General features: G+C 47.2%; 2 protein-coding genes across 2 annotated transcripts in view; one reads left to right on the top strand and one right to left on the bottom strand.

Moving 5' to 3' along the window:
- The window catches only part of LOC137524097 (elongation factor Tu, mitochondrial-like), a 53,604-nt gene that overhangs the window by 2,522 nt on the left and 33,186 nt on the right, over nt 1-17,896 (top strand). The window lies entirely within an intron of this gene.
- Nucleotides 7,674-9,895, bottom strand: LOC137525340 (fibroin heavy chain-like). The gene is made up of 2 exons (XM_068246393.1): nt 9,886-9,895; nt 7,674-9,829 (listed from the first exon to the last, which is right to left on the bottom strand). The coding sequence occupies exons 1-2, from the start codon at nt 9,893-9,895 to the stop codon at nt 7,674-7,676; spliced, it is 2,166 nt and encodes a 721-aa protein (XP_068102494.1).

The raw sequence follows: 17,896 nt of genomic DNA, 5'->3' as shown, positions 1-17,896 counted from the left end.
GAGTCGGGCATTTTTGGGTGCCTGGAGTCGGGGAAAAATTCACCGACTCAGACTCCTAATGAATTTGTAACTGTAATTAAAATAGAAAATATGATAAAATGTTCTATTTCTCAGATAATAGTCATTAAAAATAATGTATATATACAGTAATAGCTGTGCTTAGTCCACAAAAATGAAATAAACCAATCAAAATTAGTTACTTGTGCTGCTTCAATAAAGCAGTCCCCGTATTTTTAAGGTCAGATATACACATCTGATAGTGACTGTATATATGATGTGTACACAGGAATCTCTTATAGATATGAAATAACATCTATGCTGTAAGAATAAAGCCTGATGTGTAGCCGTGTCACTAATAGAGATGGTCAATGAGATGGAAATAATTCTGCATTGATGCTGATTTATGCAAATGTATGAAATCAAATGCTGATCAAATGCTCTTTGCTGATGAAATCAAATAATTTGATATGTTGTTAAAATTTGGTTTGGTGACTACAAATTAAAGGGTACCTGAGACGGATGAAAAGTAAAGTTTTATATATACCTGGGGCTTCCTCCAGCCCCCTTCAGGCTAATCAGTACCTCGCTGTCCTCCACCACCCGGATCTTCTGCTATGAGTCCTGGTAATTCAGCCAGTCAGCGCTGTCCGGCCGCATGCCGCTCCCACAGCCAGGAACATTCTGCACCTGCGCAATAGTGCTGCACAGGTGTAGTATGCTCCTGGCGGCGGAGTGTGTGCATGCGCACTACGCCCGACTGGCTCAAGTACCTGGACTCATAGCAGAAGATCCAGGTGGTGGAGGAGGACAATGAGGGACTGATTATCCTGAAGGCAGCTGGAGGAAGCCCCAGGTATGTATAAAACTTTAATTTCATCTGTCTCAGGTTTACTTTGTTACACAGTAGTACTATACTCTACATATGCACTCCCCACAAAGCTGCAGGGAATCCACTGAGAATGCTGTGTACATTGAACACAGCGGTGTTGTCTGTCACCCATAAACCTTGTTCAGATTGTGCATGAATAATGTGTAATAGAGGAAGAATCGCCTCATTCCCCTGCAGAGTACCTGCACATCATTCTTACATGTACCCACAGTCACATTGCCTAGGGCCTGATAGATGTTCTTTGTTCCGGTCTGTACTTTTTACAAGTACTCTTACCAAGGACTAGTTTTAGTCTAAAGGGAATAAATATAGTAGTCTAAATATCCTTCTCACTTCAGTTGTCTTGTAAAATTCCTAAGCGTTGGCAGTTAAGAGACGAATTTCGTGTTGCATACTTTTAATCAACAAAATTGTAATATGCAAATTAGAGGAGTCGGAGTCGAGGAGTCTGAGTCGGTGGAATCCTAAACTGAGGAGTCTGAGTCGGTGGATTTTTGGACCGACTCCACAGCCCTGGTGGCCACACCCATTTTCCGGCTGAAGTGCCCAGGATCTCTTAGGATCCTAGCAATGGCCCTGTGCAGCAATTCCACAAAACAATGTGGAGGAGTCTTTCCCCCTGCAAGCTAAAAGGTATAAGGAGGCAAGTAAGCTGTACATCCAGATCTTGGACATCACCTGAAAGGAATGGCCTAGAAACCGGCGAGTTGTAAGGGTGTATTTCAAGGGTGGGAGAGTGTACAATGTGTTTTGGGAAGGAATTCTTCCACTCGGGAGAAGTCCTACGTACACAAATGTGAGGTGTGATTCGAGTGGTTTACAGTTTGGGGTGTCTTCTGGAAATTGGTGACGCTTGTAGAGAAGATTGTTCAGTGCTTTGTAAAGCTGGACACACACCATGCAATTTTTATTTCCACGATTCTATGCAAACGATTGATCAGATCAATATTCAGATCTGACATTGATCGGATATAGAAGATCGAAAGGACATGCACACAACTATAGCCACACTTTCCAACTGTTATTTTTTAGTCTGCCTGATTTAGAAAGTCGGTCACGGGCAATTCAGTAGGCTGTACAGGGTCTTTGTGCGCAATCTTTTTTTGTCGATTGGAAATAAAGGTATCCATACATCATGCAACTTGGCGGCCGATCGACCATCCAATTCGATTATTATAATCAAATTGGATGAAAATCTGTACCGCCAAGTGCATGCCCGACCGACAAAGCGACCAATTTTGGGACGCATTCTCGAACGCGCAATGCTGCAAGGTGTTGCACGATTGGGTGCGCGGTGGTTACGGCATGCAATTTCCTGGCGATCAAACACTACGAAACCCCCGGCGCTCTGTCTGCGCTAATGTAAATGATGCATTACCTGTCCGTGGCCTGCGCATTTCCCTCCTCTGTCTCCGGGTGCATTCACCTCTCCATACACACGCTTCATGGTTTCCTAGTAAGGGCGCGCGTGTGGCGCGTGAATGGAGAGGAGATATCCCCGAGGCAGCAAGGGACAAGCGCAGGCTGCGGACAGGTAATGTATCCTTTACACAGGGCACTGGGGGGATAATTTACATTAGGGCGGGCATAGCGTCTGGGCGGCGCACAAGGCCGATTCTAAAGTGATTTTCAGCATGAAATTGATCGGGAATCTGCCTGTGGTGTATGGGAAGCCTACAGATCTCTCATCAGATTGCTTGAGAGATTTTTCTCTTGGTTGAATCTGCCCATACATCGTTAGATGTATGGCTACCTGAAGAGTCTTAAAGAGACTCCGTAACAAAAATTGCATCCTGTTTTTTATCATCCTACAAGTTCCAAAAGCTATTCTAATGTGTTCTGGCTTACTGCAGCGCGTTCTACTATCACAGTCTCTGTAATAAATCAACTTATCTCTCTCTTGTCAGACTTGTCAGCCTGTGTCTGGAAGGCTGCCAAGTTCTTCATTGTTGTGGTTCTGTGATGCATCTCCCCTTTCCTGGCCGCTCTATGCACACTGCCTGTGTATAATGATCTCTTGAGATACAAAAGGAAGGCTGTATACAGCCTGCTTGTGTATGGATGTATTTTCTATGTGTGGACATACTGTACATCAACCTACTTCCTGTTTTGGTGGCCATTTTGTTTGTTTATAAACAAACTTTTTAAAACTGTTTTTAACCACTTTTAATGCGGCGAGGAGCGGCGAAATTGTGACAGAGGGTAATAGGAGATGTCCCCTAACGCACTGGTATGTTTACTTTTGTGCGATTTTAACAATACAGATTCTCTTTAAAGAGGAGCTGTTAGGTATAAGGTCTCAGAGACAAAAAACACATATATCAGTAGCTAAATACTGGCTGTACTTACATTACATATGCATTTCACTGTCCACGTTTGGATTTCACAGAATTTTTATATAGTATATGCAGAGAATGATGCTCCTGACAGCTCATGGCAGGTTCCATGTTTATTGTCTTGTCTGAAGCCAATTGTGATGTCATATCCTCCCTTACCCTGCTTCCTGATTAATTATACATTAGCCCTCCCAAGTCCCAGCCCTCAGACACTCCTACCAGTCTCGGTACACAAGATGCGTTTTCCCGCTCGATCCGCGGGTCAATCGGGATCGATTCGATTATTTCCAACATGTACATTATGCCAAATCGACGGCAGGAACGATCGAAATCTGATTCGAGCATGTTGGAAATAATCTAATCGACCCGCGGATCGAGCGGGAAGATGCATTTTGTGTATTAGGCACTCAGCGGGGAGCGATCAGGTCTGGGTTGCGTGCGATCTCGCTGTCAGTTGGGGTGGGGGGAGCTGTGCGAGCGATTGCGTTGTCAGTTGCGGGGGGCTGCGGATGATTGCGATGTCATTCAATTTGCGGGCGGTTGCGATGTTGGTTGTTTTGCTTGCAATTGCGATGTCGGTCATTTTGCGGCCGATTGCGATGTCAGTCGTTTTGCGGACGATTGCGAAGTCAGTCGTTTTGCGAGCGATTGCGATGTCTGTCGTTTTGCTTGAGATTGCGATGTTGGTGGTTTTGCTTGCGATTGCGATGTCTGTCGTTTTGCTTGCGATTGCGATGTTGGTTGTTTTGCTTGCAATTGCGATGTCAGTCGTTTTGCGAGCGATTGCGATGTCGGTCGTTTTGCTTGCGATTGCGATGTCGGTCGTTTTGCTTGCGATGTCGGTCCTTTGCTTGCCGATTGCGATGTCAGTCGTTTTGCGGACGATTGCGAAGTCAGTCGTTTTGCGAGCGATTGCGATGTCTGTCGTTTTGCTTGAGATTGCGATGTCTGTCGTTTTGCTTGCGATTGCGATGTTGGTTGTTTTGCTTGCGATTGCGATGTCAGTCGTTTTGCGAGCGATTGCGATGTCGGTCGTTTTGCTTGCAATTGCGATGTCGGTCATTTTGCGGCCGATTGCGATGTCAGTCGTTTTGCGGACGATTGCGAAGTCAGTCGTTTTGCGAGCGATTGCGATGTCTGTCGTTTTGTTTGCGATTGCGATGTCGGTCGTTTTGCTTGCGATTGCGAAGTCAGTCGTTTTGCGAGCGATTGCGATATCGATCGTTTTGCTTACGATGTCGATTGTTTTGTTTGCGATTGCGATGTCGGTCGTTTTGCGAGCGATTGCGATGTCGGTCGTTTTGCGAGCGATTGCGATGTCGGTCGTTTTGCTTGCGATTGCGAAGTCGGTCGTTTTGCGGGCGATTGTGATGTCGGTCGTTTTGCGGGGGGTTGCGATGTCGGTCGTTTTGCTTGCGATTGCGAAGTCGGTCGTTTTGCTTGCGATTGCGATGTCAGTCGTTTTGCGGGCGATTGCGATGTCGGTCGTTTTGCTTGCGATTGCGATGTCGGTCGTTTTGCGGGCGATTGCTATGTCGGTCTGTTTGCGGGCGATTGCGATGTCGGTCGGTTTGCGGGCGATTGTTTTGCGGGTGTCACTCGCGGGGGGGGGTGTTTGGGGTGCCGACGATCGCGGGTGTCACTCGCGGGGGGGGGGGCTATTGCGATGTCGGTCGTTTTGCTTGCGATTGCGATGTCGGTCGTTTTGCTTGCGATGTCGGTCGTTTTGCTTGCGATGTCAGTCGTTTTGCTTGCGATTGCGATGTCAGTCGTTTTGCGAGCGATTGCGATGTCTGTCGTTTTGCTTGCGATGTCGGTCGTTTTGCTTGCGATTGCAAAGTCGGTCGTTTTGCGGCCGATTGCGAAGTCAGTCGTTTTGCGTCCGATTGCGAAGTCAGTCGTTTTGCGAGCGATTGCAATGTCTGTCGTTTTGCTTGCGATTGCGATGTCGGTCGTTTTGCTTGCGATTGCGGTCCTTTGCTTGCGATTGCAATGTTGGTCGTTTTGTTTGCGATTGCGATGTCAGTCGTTTTGCGAGCGATTGCGATGTCTGTCGTTTTGCTTGCGATGTCGATCGTTTTGCTTGCGTTTGCGATGTCTGTTGTTTTGTTTGCGATTGCGATGTCGGCTGATTTGCGGGCGATTGCGATGTCGGTCGTTTTGTTTGCGATTGCGATGTCTGTCGTTTTGCGAGCGATTGCGATGTTGGTCGATTTGCTTGCGATTGCAAAGTCGGTCGTTTTGCGGCCGATTGCGAAGTCAGTCGTTTTGCGGCCGATTGCGAAGTCAGTCGTTTTTGCGAGCGATTGCGATATCGATCGTTTTGCTTGCGATTGCGATGTCGGTCGTTTTGTTTGCGATTGCGATGTCGGTCGTTTTGTTTGCGATTGCGATGTCGGTCGTTTTGTTTGCGATTGCGATGTCGGACGTTTTGCGGGCGATTGCGAAGTCGGTCGTTTTGCGGGCGGTTGTGATGTTGGTCGTTTTGCGGGGGGTTGCGATGTCTGTTGGTTTGCAGTTGATGGCGATGTCGGTCGTTTTGCGGGCGATTGCGATGTTGGTCGGTTTGCAGGTGATTGTGATGCCGGTCGTTTTGCGGGCGATTGCGATGTCGGTCGTTTTGCTTGCAATTGCGATGTCGGTCGTTTTGCGGGCGATTGTGATGTCGGTCGTTTTGCGGGCGATTGCGATGTTGGTCGGTTTGCAGGTGATTGTGATGCCGGTCGTTTTGCGGGCGATTGCGATGTCGGTCGTTTTGCTTGCAATTGCGATGTCGGTCGTTTTGCGGGCGATTGTGATGTCGATCGTTTTGCGGGCGATTGCGATGTCGGTCGGTTTGCTTGCGATTGCAATGTCAGTCGTTTTGCGAGCGATTGCGATGTCGGTCGTTTTGCTTGCAATTGCGATGTCGGTCGTTTTGCGTGCGATTGCGATGTCGGTCGTTTTGCGTGCGATTGCGATGTCAGTCGGTTTGCGGGCGATTGCGATGTCGGTCGGTTTGCGGGCGATTGTTTTGCGGGTGTCACTCGCGGGGGGCTATTGCAATGTTGGTCGTTTTGTTTGCGATTGCGATGTCAGTCGTTTTGCGAGCGATTGCGATGTCTGTCGTTTTGCTTGCGATGTCGATCGTTTTGCTTGCGATTGCGATGTCGGTCGTTTTGCGGGCGATTGCGATGTCGGTCGGTTTGCTTGCGATTGCAATGTCAGTCGTTTTGCGAGCGATTGCGATGTCGGTCGTTTTGCTTGCAATTGCGAAGTCGGTCATTTTGCGGGCGATTGCGATGTCGGCCGTTTTGCGGGCGATTGCGATGTCGGCCGTTTTGCGGGCGATTGCGATGTCGGTCGTTTTGCGGGCGATTGCGATGTCGGTCGGTTTGCAGTTGATGGCGATGTTGGTCGTTTTGCGGGCGATTGCGATGTCGGTCGGTTTGCAGGTGATTGCGATGTCGGTCGGTTTGCAGGTGATTGCGATGTCGGTCGTTTTGCGGGCGATTGTTTTGCGGGTGTCACTCGCGGGGGGTGGGGGGGGGGGGGGGGGTTGGGGGGGGGGGTTAGCCTGCTGCTGTCACTCAGGGTTTCTGGATGGGGAGGGAAGGAGTCGAGAGGGACCAGCCAATGAGGCTGCAGCAGGGCTGGATAGGGAAATGAAGGGGTGGTGCAGGGAGGGCAGTAGAGAGAAAGTAAGACGTTCCCATACTGCTTTGCAGGCTGACTGCGGCTTTTGCAGGCTGATGCGGCCTCCTAAACAGCCTGGAGATAAGGAAGGCTGCTATTCAGCCCACAATAAAGTAAGAGAGTTTTTTTACTTCAGTATTGATATTTGGCTTCCTACCACACTGTTTAACACAGGGGAACATAGATAAAAATTGCTTGTTTTTGCCTGACAGTTACACAAGGTGTGTACCCGGCAAAACAAAAATTCTCTCACCAATACTGCTTCATGTGCTTTCAAAAAATATCAAATTACGTGACAGTTTCCACAATACAAAAAAAAAAAGTTGTTGCTCTTGACCTATTTTTGTATTGTGGAAACTGTCACATAATAAAAATTTTATATTTTTTGAAAGCACATGAAGCAGTACTGGTGAGAGAATTTTGGTTTTGCTGGATTGACCAAGCATTACCAGTGCAGCTCCTCATTTTGAGTAGTGCAATAATCAAACAGGGTAGGGCGCTCATACTTTTTTTTCTGTCTGCCAATGGTGTGTACCCACCATAAGTTAATTTAATTGGCAACTGGTGGAGAGTTTGGCAGACTAGAGGAAAGATGGGCAAGTTGCAGTATGGAGTAGAGAGATGCTGGCTTTTTTTTTTAGCTGTTTTGTTACAGAGGAGGATGTGGAAGTAACTAAAGGTTCACACACACACACACACACACACACACAATATTAAACTCGACCACTAAAGACCACCTCACACGAGAGTCTCTAGTGTGTATGAATTCTGGATTATCTCGCCTGATCATAAACCAAAGTTAGTGGTATTGAGTGAGCCACAGAGGCTGAGCCCCGACACCCTAATAAAGTGTCAGTCTCTTGAGCTGTCTCTTGAGCTGCAGCTGATTTCCCATACCCTGATCCATATTGAGCTGCAGATGACTTCCCATACCCTGATCCATCTTGAGCTGCAGATGACTTCCCATACCCTGATCCATCTTGAGTTGCAAATAATTTCCAATACCCTGATCCATCTTGAGCTGCAGATGATTTCCCATACCCTGATCCATCTTGAGCTGCAGATGATTTCCCATACCCTGATCCATCTTGAGCAGCAGATGATTTCCCATGCCCTGATCCATCTTGAGCTGCAGATGGTTTCCCATACCCTGATCCATCTTGAGCTGCAATGATTTTCCCATACCCTGATCCATCTTGAGCTGCAGATGATTTCCCATGCCCTGATCCATCTTGAGCTGCAGATGATTTCCCATGCCCTGATCCATCTTGAGCTGCAGATGATTTCCCGTACCCTGATCCATCTTGAGTTGCAGATAATTTCCCATTACCTGATCCATCTTGAGCTACAGATGGTTTCCCATACCTTGATCCATCTTGAGTTGCAAATAATTTCCAATACCCTGATCCATCTTGAGCTGCAGATGATTTCCCATGCCCTGATCCATCTTGAGCTGCAGATGATTTCCCATGCCCTGATCCATCTTGAGCTGCAGATGATTTCCCGTACCCTGATCCATCTTGAGTTGCAGATAATTTCCCATTACCTGATCCATCTTGAGCTACAGATGGTTTCCCATACCTTGATCCATCTTGAGTTGCAAATAATTTCCAATACCCTGATCCATCTTGAGCTGCAGATGATTTCCCATACCCTGATCCATCTTGAGTTGCAAATAATTTCCAATACCCTGATCCATCTTGAGCTGCAGATGATTTCCCATACCCTGATCCATCTTGAGCTGCAGATGATTTCCCTTTCCCTGATCCATCTTGAGCTGCAGATGATTTCCCATACCCTGATCCATCTTGAGCTGCAGATGATTTCCCATACCCTGATCCATCTTGAGCTGCAGATGGTTTCCCATACCCTGATCCATCTTGAGCTGCAGATGATTTCCCATGCCCTGATCCATCTTGAGCTGCAGATGATTTCCCATGCCCTGATCCATCTTGAGCTGCAGATGATTTCCCATTCTCTGATCCATCTTGAGCTGCAGATGATTTCCCATACCCTGATCCATCTTGAGCTGCAGATGATTTCCCATGCCCTGATCCACCTTGAGCTGCAGATGATTTCCCGTACCCTGATCCATCTTGAGTTGCAGATAATTTCCCATTACCTGATCCATCTTGAGCTACAGATGGTTTCCCATACCTTGATCCATCTTGAGTTGCAAATAATTTCCAATACCCTGATCCATCTTGAGCTGCAGATGATTTCCCATGCCCTGATCCATCTTGAGCTGCAGATGATTTCCCATGCCCTGATCCATCTTGAGCTGCAGATGATTTCCCGTACCCTGATCCATCTTGAGTTGCAGATAATTTCCCATTACCTGATCCATCTTGAGCTACAGATGGTTTCCCATACCTTGATCCATCTTGAGTTGCAAATAATTTCCAATACCCTGATCCATCTTGAGTTGCAGATAATTTCCCGTTCCCTGATCCACCTTGAGCTGCAGATGATTTCCCATACTCCGAGCCATCTTGAGTTGCAGATGATTTCCCATTACCTGATCCATCTTGAGCTGCAGATGGTTTCCCATACCCTGATCCATCTTGAGTTGCAATGGTTTTCCCATACCCTGATCCATCTTGAGCTGCAGATGATTTCCCATGCCCTGATCCATCTTGAGTTGCAGATGATTTCCCATTACCTGATCCATCTTGAGCTGCAGATGGTTTCCCATACCCTGATCCATCTTGAGTTGCAAATAATTTCCAATACCCTGATATATCTTGAGCTGCAGATGATTTCCCATACCCTGATCCATCTTGAGTTGCAAATAATTTCCAATACCCTGATCCATCTTGAGCTGCAGATGATTTCCCTTTCCCTGATCCATCTTGAGCTGCAGATGATTTCCCATACCCTGATCCATCTTGAGCTGCAGATGATTTCCCATACCCTGATCCATCTTGAGCTGCAGATGGTTTCCCATACCCTGATCTATCTTGAGCTGCAGATGATTTCCCATACCCTGATCCATCTTGAGCTGCAGATGATTTCCCATACCCTGATCAATCTTGAGCTGCAGATGGTTTCCCATACCCTGATCTATCTTGAGCTGCAGATGATTTCCCATACCCTGATCCATCTTGAGCTGCAGATGATTTCCCATACCCTGATCCATCTTGAGCTGCAGATGATTTCCCATACCCTGATCCATCTTGAGCTGCAGATGATTTCCCATACCCTGATCCATCTTGAGCTGCAGATGGTTTCCCATACCCTGATCCATCTTGAGCTGCAGATGGTTTCCCATACCCTGATCCATCTTGAGCTGCAGATGGTTTCCCATACCCTGATCCATCTTGAGCTGCAGATGATTTCCCATACCCTGATCGATCTTGAGCTGCAGATGGTTTCCCATACCCTGATCTATCTTGAGCTGCAGATGATTTCCCATACCCTGATCCATCTTGAGCTGCAGATGATTTCCCATACCCTGATCCATCTTGAGCTGCAGATGATTTACCATACCCTGATCCATCTTGAGCTGCAGATGATTTCCCATACCCTGATCCATCTTGAGCTGCAGATGATTTCCCATACCCTGATCCATCTTGAGCTGCAGATGGTTTCCCATACCCTGATCCATCTTGAGCTGCAGATGATTTCCCATACACTGATCCATCTTGAGCTGCAGATGGTTTCCCATACTCTGATCCATCTTGAGCTGCAGATGATTTCCCTTACCCTGATTCATGTTGTAGCAACTTGGAAGGAGGAGGAGGGGGGGTCCTATTTTGAGCACCGGCTATTAGGCTGAATGACCATTTTATTTTTTTTACTCATTTATGCGTCGCCTGGCTTGTTCTTCCTCCTCCAGAGTTGATCTATGGGCCCAAACAGTTCTAATTTTTTTTCATCAGTCCACATAACACTACCACAAAAGTTTTGGGATAGAAGTGTTTGGGCCCATGGATCAACGCTATGTTTGGAGGAGGAAGAACAAGGCTTATGAAGAAAAGAACATCTTGTCTACTGAGAAGCATGGCGGGGGGTCAATCATGCTTTGGGGCTGTTTTGCTTCTGCAGGTACAGGGAAGCTTCAGCGTGTGCAAGGTACCATGAATTCTCTTCAGTACCAGGAGATATTGGATGAAAATGTGATGCAGTCCGTCACAAACCTGAGGCTTGGGAGACGTTGGACCTTTCAATAGGAAAATGATACCAAGCATACCTCCAAGTCCACTAGAGCATGGTTGCAGATTAAAGGCTGGAACATTTTGGAGTGGCCATCACAGTCACCAGACTTAAATCCGATTGAGAACCTCTGGTGGGACTTATAGAAAGCAGTTGCAGCGCGCAAGCCTAAAGGCTCATACACACATCAGACCATAGTCTTTGGAAAATGAAAGATCACAGACCAATTTTACCCCCTTCCATGTAGTATGAGAGCCATACTCTACACAGTCTATTCTATGGAGCTGAACTCCCCATCAGAAAAAAATCTTTGCAAGATGCTGCACACAAAGATGCTGTACAGACGCAAAAGATCAGTATCTGCAAAAGATCTGTTCCTGCCAAAGATCCGTTCCTGCAAATTGCATTCATACTCTATGAGATCTGCAGATCATCATACACACCTTGTTTAACTGACATTCATCTGCAGATCAGAAAATCATCTGCAGATCTGAAAATCCATCCTGGTGGATCTGATCTGCAGATGAATGTCTGTTAAACAAGGTGTGTATGATGATCTGCAGATATCATACCCTATGAATGCATTTTGCAGGAACAGATCTTTTGCAGATACTGATCTTTTGTGTCTGTACAGCATCTTTGTGTGCAGCATCTTGCAAAGATTTCTGTCTGATGGGGAGTTCAGCTCCATAGAATAGACTGTGTAGAGTATGGCTCTCATACTACATGGAAGGGGGAAAAATTGGTCTGTGATCTTTCATTTTCAAAAGACTATGGTCTGATGTGTGTATGTGGCCTCAGAATGTGACTGAACTGGAGACTTTTGCCCATGAAGAATGGGCTACGATACCCGTAGATCGTTGCAAGACACTTGTGTCAAGCTATGCTTCACGTATAAAAGCTGTTATAATTGGAAAAGGAGGTTGTACTAAGAAACATTATTGGACGCCTCAGCCGACATTAGTCAAGCGTGTGTATGGGCCTTAACCCTCCTGGCGGTCTATTAAAAACCGCCAGGGGGCAGAGCTACCGGTTTTTTGCTTTTTTTTTTTAAAATCATGTAGCAAGCCTAGGGCTCGCTACATGATAGCCGCTGCTCAGCGGCATCCCCCCAGCCCCTCCGATCGCCTCCGGCGATCATGAAATCCCATTCAAAGAACGTCGTGACGTATAAGGGAGACCCGATCCACCCCTTAGCGCTGCCTGGCGCTGATAGGCCAGGCAGCGCAGGGGTCTAGGGGGGGGGCTCTGCGGCGGCGTGGGGTGGCAGCGATCGGTGTGCTGACGCAGCTAGCAAAGTGCTAGCTGCGTTCAGCAAAAAAAAAAAAATACGCAGATCGGGCCAGCAGGGCCTGAGAAAACCTCCTGCGCGGATTACCCCGAACTACGTTCGGGGTTACCGCCAGGAAGGTTAAGGTTCTGAGGCATCGACTCATGCTAGGATGCCATAGATAAATCAAGAAAATAGAATTAGGAAATAAAGATGGGGACCTCCGTATCTTATTCGCTGTGGTTTTCCTTTTCTAGTACGGAGACCCCCCTCAGCTGAGACTGCTCGGCGGGGGCGCTCAGTATGGTAACTCCCTGTCTACAGGCCTGAGCAGTGGAATGTGACTGAGCAGGAAAAGGGCCCTCCAGGGGTGACTGTCCCATCATCCTTAGGGGACATCCAGGCAGAGAGGCATTTCCTGTCTAGGCGAAGGACACCTGTCCATCATTTGCCACAGACACAAAAACATATGATTAGCAACCCTATGTGGATGATGTGACATGTCAGCATGGTGGACTGTCACTCACAGAAACGCTGGCTTTGTCAAGTAAATCTATTATTGACTTATTCTATAAGGAGATTAGACTAAAGCAGAGCCTTGACTGTAGTCACTTGTCAGCTCCCCAGATGCATTCTCTGCTAAAGCAAACTTTAACCTCCTTAGCGGTATGATTACTTCCCGGTGGCTACCCCGAGTCAGGCTTGGGATTTCCGTCCCGAGCCTGACTCCGGGGTTATCACTAAAGAGGTTAAAGGATGTCCGAGCTGAAAAAAAAAGAAGTTAAGCTTTACTCACCTGGGGCATCTTCCATCCCCTAGCAGTCTATCTGGTCCAGCGGTGCTTCTCCACTGCCCTCCGGTGTGCTGCTAGTTCCTCCAAAAAAACATGACTTGCAATCGTGCTGTTGTAGTCAGGAGCGTTCTGCTCTTGTGCAGTTCCCAAAGACTTAAAGAGACACTGAAGCGAAAAAAAATATATGATATAATGAATTGGTTGTGTACTATGAATAATTACTAGAAGATTAGCAGCAAAGAAAATATCCGCATATTTTTATTTTCAGGTATATAGTGTTTTTTCTAACATTGCATCACTCTATAATATGTCCAGATTACACAACACTCAGCATTCAAAATGAGTCTTTCAGAGCAGTCTGTGAAGTAATGAACTCTCCTCTAGCAGAGGAAAAGTAAACAGTTCAATTACAGTTGAGATAATAAAAGTCAGATAACAGCCCTCTCCACGACTAAGTTGGTCGGAGAGCTTAATAGCTTTTTTGCATAGAGATAACAACTGGAGTTTCTCAACTCTTTCTGCACTGGAAACAATTAGACTGATGTATCTGATCTTAATGTTTTTTTTCTTAGCTGTACTACACATACAAATCATAATACCATCATTTTTTTTCCGCTTCAGTGTCTCTTTAAGCTGCAATCGCAGAATGCTCCTAGTCACAGGACCTAGATCAAGAGAGGCGCGCTGTGGTGTGGGTGATCTGTCGGAGGGGCTGCATCCCTTGACCAGATAGATTGCTAGGGGCTGGAAGAAACCGCAGGTAAGTATAGGGTAAATTCTATCTTTCAGCTTAGATGTCCTTTCAAGAGAACCTGAGATGGCGAGGGAGAGGAAAATGATACATACCTGGGGCTTCATCGCTCCCTCGCCGTCCTGCGTGGCTGGGATCCTCCACAATTGGCCCCGGAAAGTCATCTGGGACGTCTTGCGCATGCACAGCTGGCCCCTCGTTGCTATCCTGTCGCCGGGAACGCTCTACTGCGTATCCGCAGAGGGAGCGTTACTATAGGATTTTCCACTGTCCGTTGCGTAGGATCCAGGCGGCGCAGTAGCAAAGTGAGGGAGCAATCAGCCTGGAGGGGGCTACAGGAAGCCCCAGGTATGTATATTTTTTTCTCCCTCACCATCTCAGGTACCCTTTAAGGGCTCAGTCACACTAGGGGCGTTCACATGTGGTTAGTTTCCAATCCGCTCAGAAAAGCGCTGCATGGGCCACTTTTGAGGCGATTTTGCCTCAATGGAAGGTATAGGAAAACGCTCACAAAATGGCTGTGTGCAGCGATTGAGTTCACATTTTTTAAGAATAAATGTATTTATTGATTTCTGGTTCAAAGAGTCCACTTCCTGACAGACGTCAGGAAGTGAAAAAATGCAATCGCTCTGCAAAATTGCTTAGAAAAGTGGTTTTACAAAAAAAGCAGCACGCAGGTAATCGCCAGGAATCGAAAAAAAAAAGCGTCAAAAAACGTCCAATGCGAATTGGCCACACCATCGGAAGGCAATGTGAACAAGGCCTGAGTGGGGAAATTAACTTCAGGTTTGATACATAGCTATGCAGAGGAATTGCTCTGGACCTTCCTGGTCCTCGTCGGATCCTGAGTGTGTCTGAACTTTACATGCATGGACCCCTATTCACTTGTGCGCAATATGGATGCGCTCATCTTCAGAACTACCCGGGGACACAAGTAGTTCCAAAAGCTGCCTGAGGAGTCCCAAAGACTTAGCAGGTCGAATAACTTCAAAGAACACAATCGATTAACTTTTTTTAACCTGGGATTGAAAGAGTTCCTGAAGTGCTGGTAAATAATGATAATCCTATATGATAATAGGCAACTGTCCCTGCGTACAGCAGGGACAGTTGTCTCTGTGTAGCTGGGTCCGTGCTTTTTGCTACTGCGCATGTGCGCAGCACTGTTCCAGCCTCACACAGACAGGAGAACAGGGACTGGGCCAGGGAGTCAGGCGGGCATGTGAGCGGGCGGCCGGACGTGCATGCCAGGCGGATGCGTGCGGAGACAGAACTAGCCCGTTTTTAAACGGGCTAAGATCACTAGTAAGTAGTAATAATATAATATAATAAATACATTTCACTTGCTTATCTCTTCTGTTTACTGTATCAAATTCCTTTCATTCTTGCTCAAATCTGATGGCTGAGTGAACCATGAGGGGAGGGGGAATTCCCTCACTGTGCATCTGTTAACCCTGCGTGTGAGAGGAAGCTCTCAGCAGCTGCCTGTGTCCTGTGTCTCTGACTGAACTGTCAGCAGAAGAGCAGAGGAAACGTAGCTTGTTATAAACATTTGTAATTGTCTGTGACACCACAGCTTTTCATATTTTTTTTTTCTTTCAGAGAAAAATACTCTGTAGTCTGATATGCAACACCGGCTGTGCTTTGAGGCAGACACCCCTTCTGCGGATGATTTTTTCCAATAGAGCTAAATCCTACACACCATGAATTACAGCTTTTGCCTCTGATATTTAACATGAAAAGTAGGAAAATGTTTACACAGCTACTTAGCCATTATTTGTACATTGTCATTTTAGAACACTTGGGTATAGATAGGGTTCCTTTAAAAAAAGGGATGGCAAAGGAACCAGGGGACAGGATGTGGACTGGGAAGCCCTTCCCTCTACAATGGAATGTATCAAACCTGGAGTGACAGATTGCCCAACAAGCTCATGGTGAACCTCTAGAGATGGGAAGTTCGGATCTTTTCAATGATCCGGATGATTCGAATCGGATCATTGAAGAGATCCGGATCTTTGATCCGAATCTCGGATCATTTTACTACCGGAAGCAGTCGGGGTGAAATGAACAGCAGGACAGGTCTGTGGACAGGAGAAGGGGAGGGGGGTGGACACACAGAGAAGGGGAGAAGATGGACAGAGGGCAGGGAGTGGACAGAGAAGGGAGGAGGGACGTGCAGAGAGCAGAAATGTTTGCACGTAATACCCACATGCTGAAGTCATATGCTTTACATATATTTCACCTATATCATATATGTTCATCTGTACACTTTGAAAGAAAAGGTCGCACAGTGAAAGAAAGCATTCCCAGAAGATAAGTGCAGCTGTTTAGTGCCGAGTGCAAGAGGATTATATTGCCCTACAATCACAGTGCCTGCAAAGTTACTGAGCTGTGCTGAGCCAAAAGCTTCCAATGTGTTCACTGTGCAGCACTAAGGAACAGCCAGCCTATAATGGGCAGCACATTGCAGCCAGTATGTGTGCTCTACACATATCTGGCAGTGGCACCCATGTCCCCTCTCTCTCATCTACCTGTCTCCCTGCAAGGCTGCCTCCCTTCCAACAGAGAGATCCATCTCTGCTCTGCTTCTAAGACCCCGCTGCCCGCTGAGAGGGGGCGTGCCGCTCCTGGCCCCGCCCCTTTTGCGATCCGAATCACTCATTTTGATGATTCGGATGATCGACTCATAAAATAGATTCGGATCAAAGATCCGAATCGTTCATGATCCGGACAACACTAACTCCCAGGAGTGTGTAGGGCTGACAGAGACCAAAAAAAACCCTTACTAAAATGCTATGGAAAACAAAAGTATGCTTTCTTAACCACTTGAGGACTCAGCCTTTACCCCCCCTTAAGGACCAGAGTGTTATTTTATGATCTGTGCTGGGTGGGCTCTGCAGCCCCCAGCACAGATCAGGTTGCAGGCAGAGCGATCAGATCGCCCCCCTTTTTCCCCCCCCTATGGGGATGATGTGCAGGGGGGGTCTGATCGCTCCTGCCTGCCTGGGTGTTGCGTGGGGGGGCACCTCAAAGCCCCCCTCCGCGGCAAAATTCCCCCCCTCACTCTCCTTCCTCTCACCCCTGGTGATCGGGGCTGCACAGGACGCTATCCGTCCTGTGCAGCCTGTGACAGGCTGTCCTCTGTCACATGGCGGCGATCCCCGGCTGCTGATTGGCCGGGGATCGCCGATCTGCCTTACGGCGCTGCTGTAGCAGCAGCGCCGTTCAATGTAAAGAAAGGAGACATACGTCTCCTGCGTTTACATTTAGACCCGCTCCGTGATCTAACAGGAAACGGACGCTCGCGCGAGCGGCCTTTCCTGATTAATTAGGGAGGCACCTGGCGACGCAGATGTGCGTCACTGGTCCTCCAGCTACCACTTTGCCGCCGCACGGTATGAGTGTGCGGTCGGCAAGTGGTTAAAACAGAAGGTATTTGCGATTATTATTCAGGTTGGAGTGAGCTCCGAGATGTCTCCCACAATGCATTACTTCTGTATAGGCAAATCACCCATTGTCGTCCCTGATCGCTAGCCACACCTCCAGAACCGCTGGAATGCAATGATGTGTCAGCTTTTTAATTGTACAGAGCTACAATAATCCAACATGCATACAGGCTTCAGGTTCCCTCTAACACTGGCTGTATATTTATTGCAAATTGTGTCAGGAAGTAATCTAGCATGGCTACAGCTGTGCCAGTATTATCTAGTGATCTGTTGTGTTGGATTGCCAAACAATAAACAAGCATTGTCTGGCATTGCTCCTCCCACTGAGGAGTACAACTTCCTCATCCAGGATTGTTACCCCTCCTCTCTCCATACAGCAGAGCAGGCAGACTAGAATCAGATAGAGGGCAAATAGAGAGTCGGTCATCTATGTGTTCCCGGAGGTGACAGGATTCCAGTATTTTGGATATGAAGGGGAATGAAACAGAGCGGTAGCTGCAGAGATCTGTGCAATCTAGAGTAGGTTTATAGATGATTTAGTCAGCGTTTGCCCATTGTAAAATGTTTCCTCTCCCTGATTTACA

This window comes from Hyperolius riggenbachi, chromosome 7 (assembly GCF_040937935.1).
Source record: "Hyperolius riggenbachi isolate aHypRig1 chromosome 7, aHypRig1.pri, whole genome shotgun sequence".
Taxonomy (NCBI): Eukaryota; Metazoa; Chordata; class Amphibia; order Anura; family Hyperoliidae; genus Hyperolius; species Hyperolius riggenbachi.
This window is presented reverse-complemented; position numbering and strand designations above follow the sequence as displayed.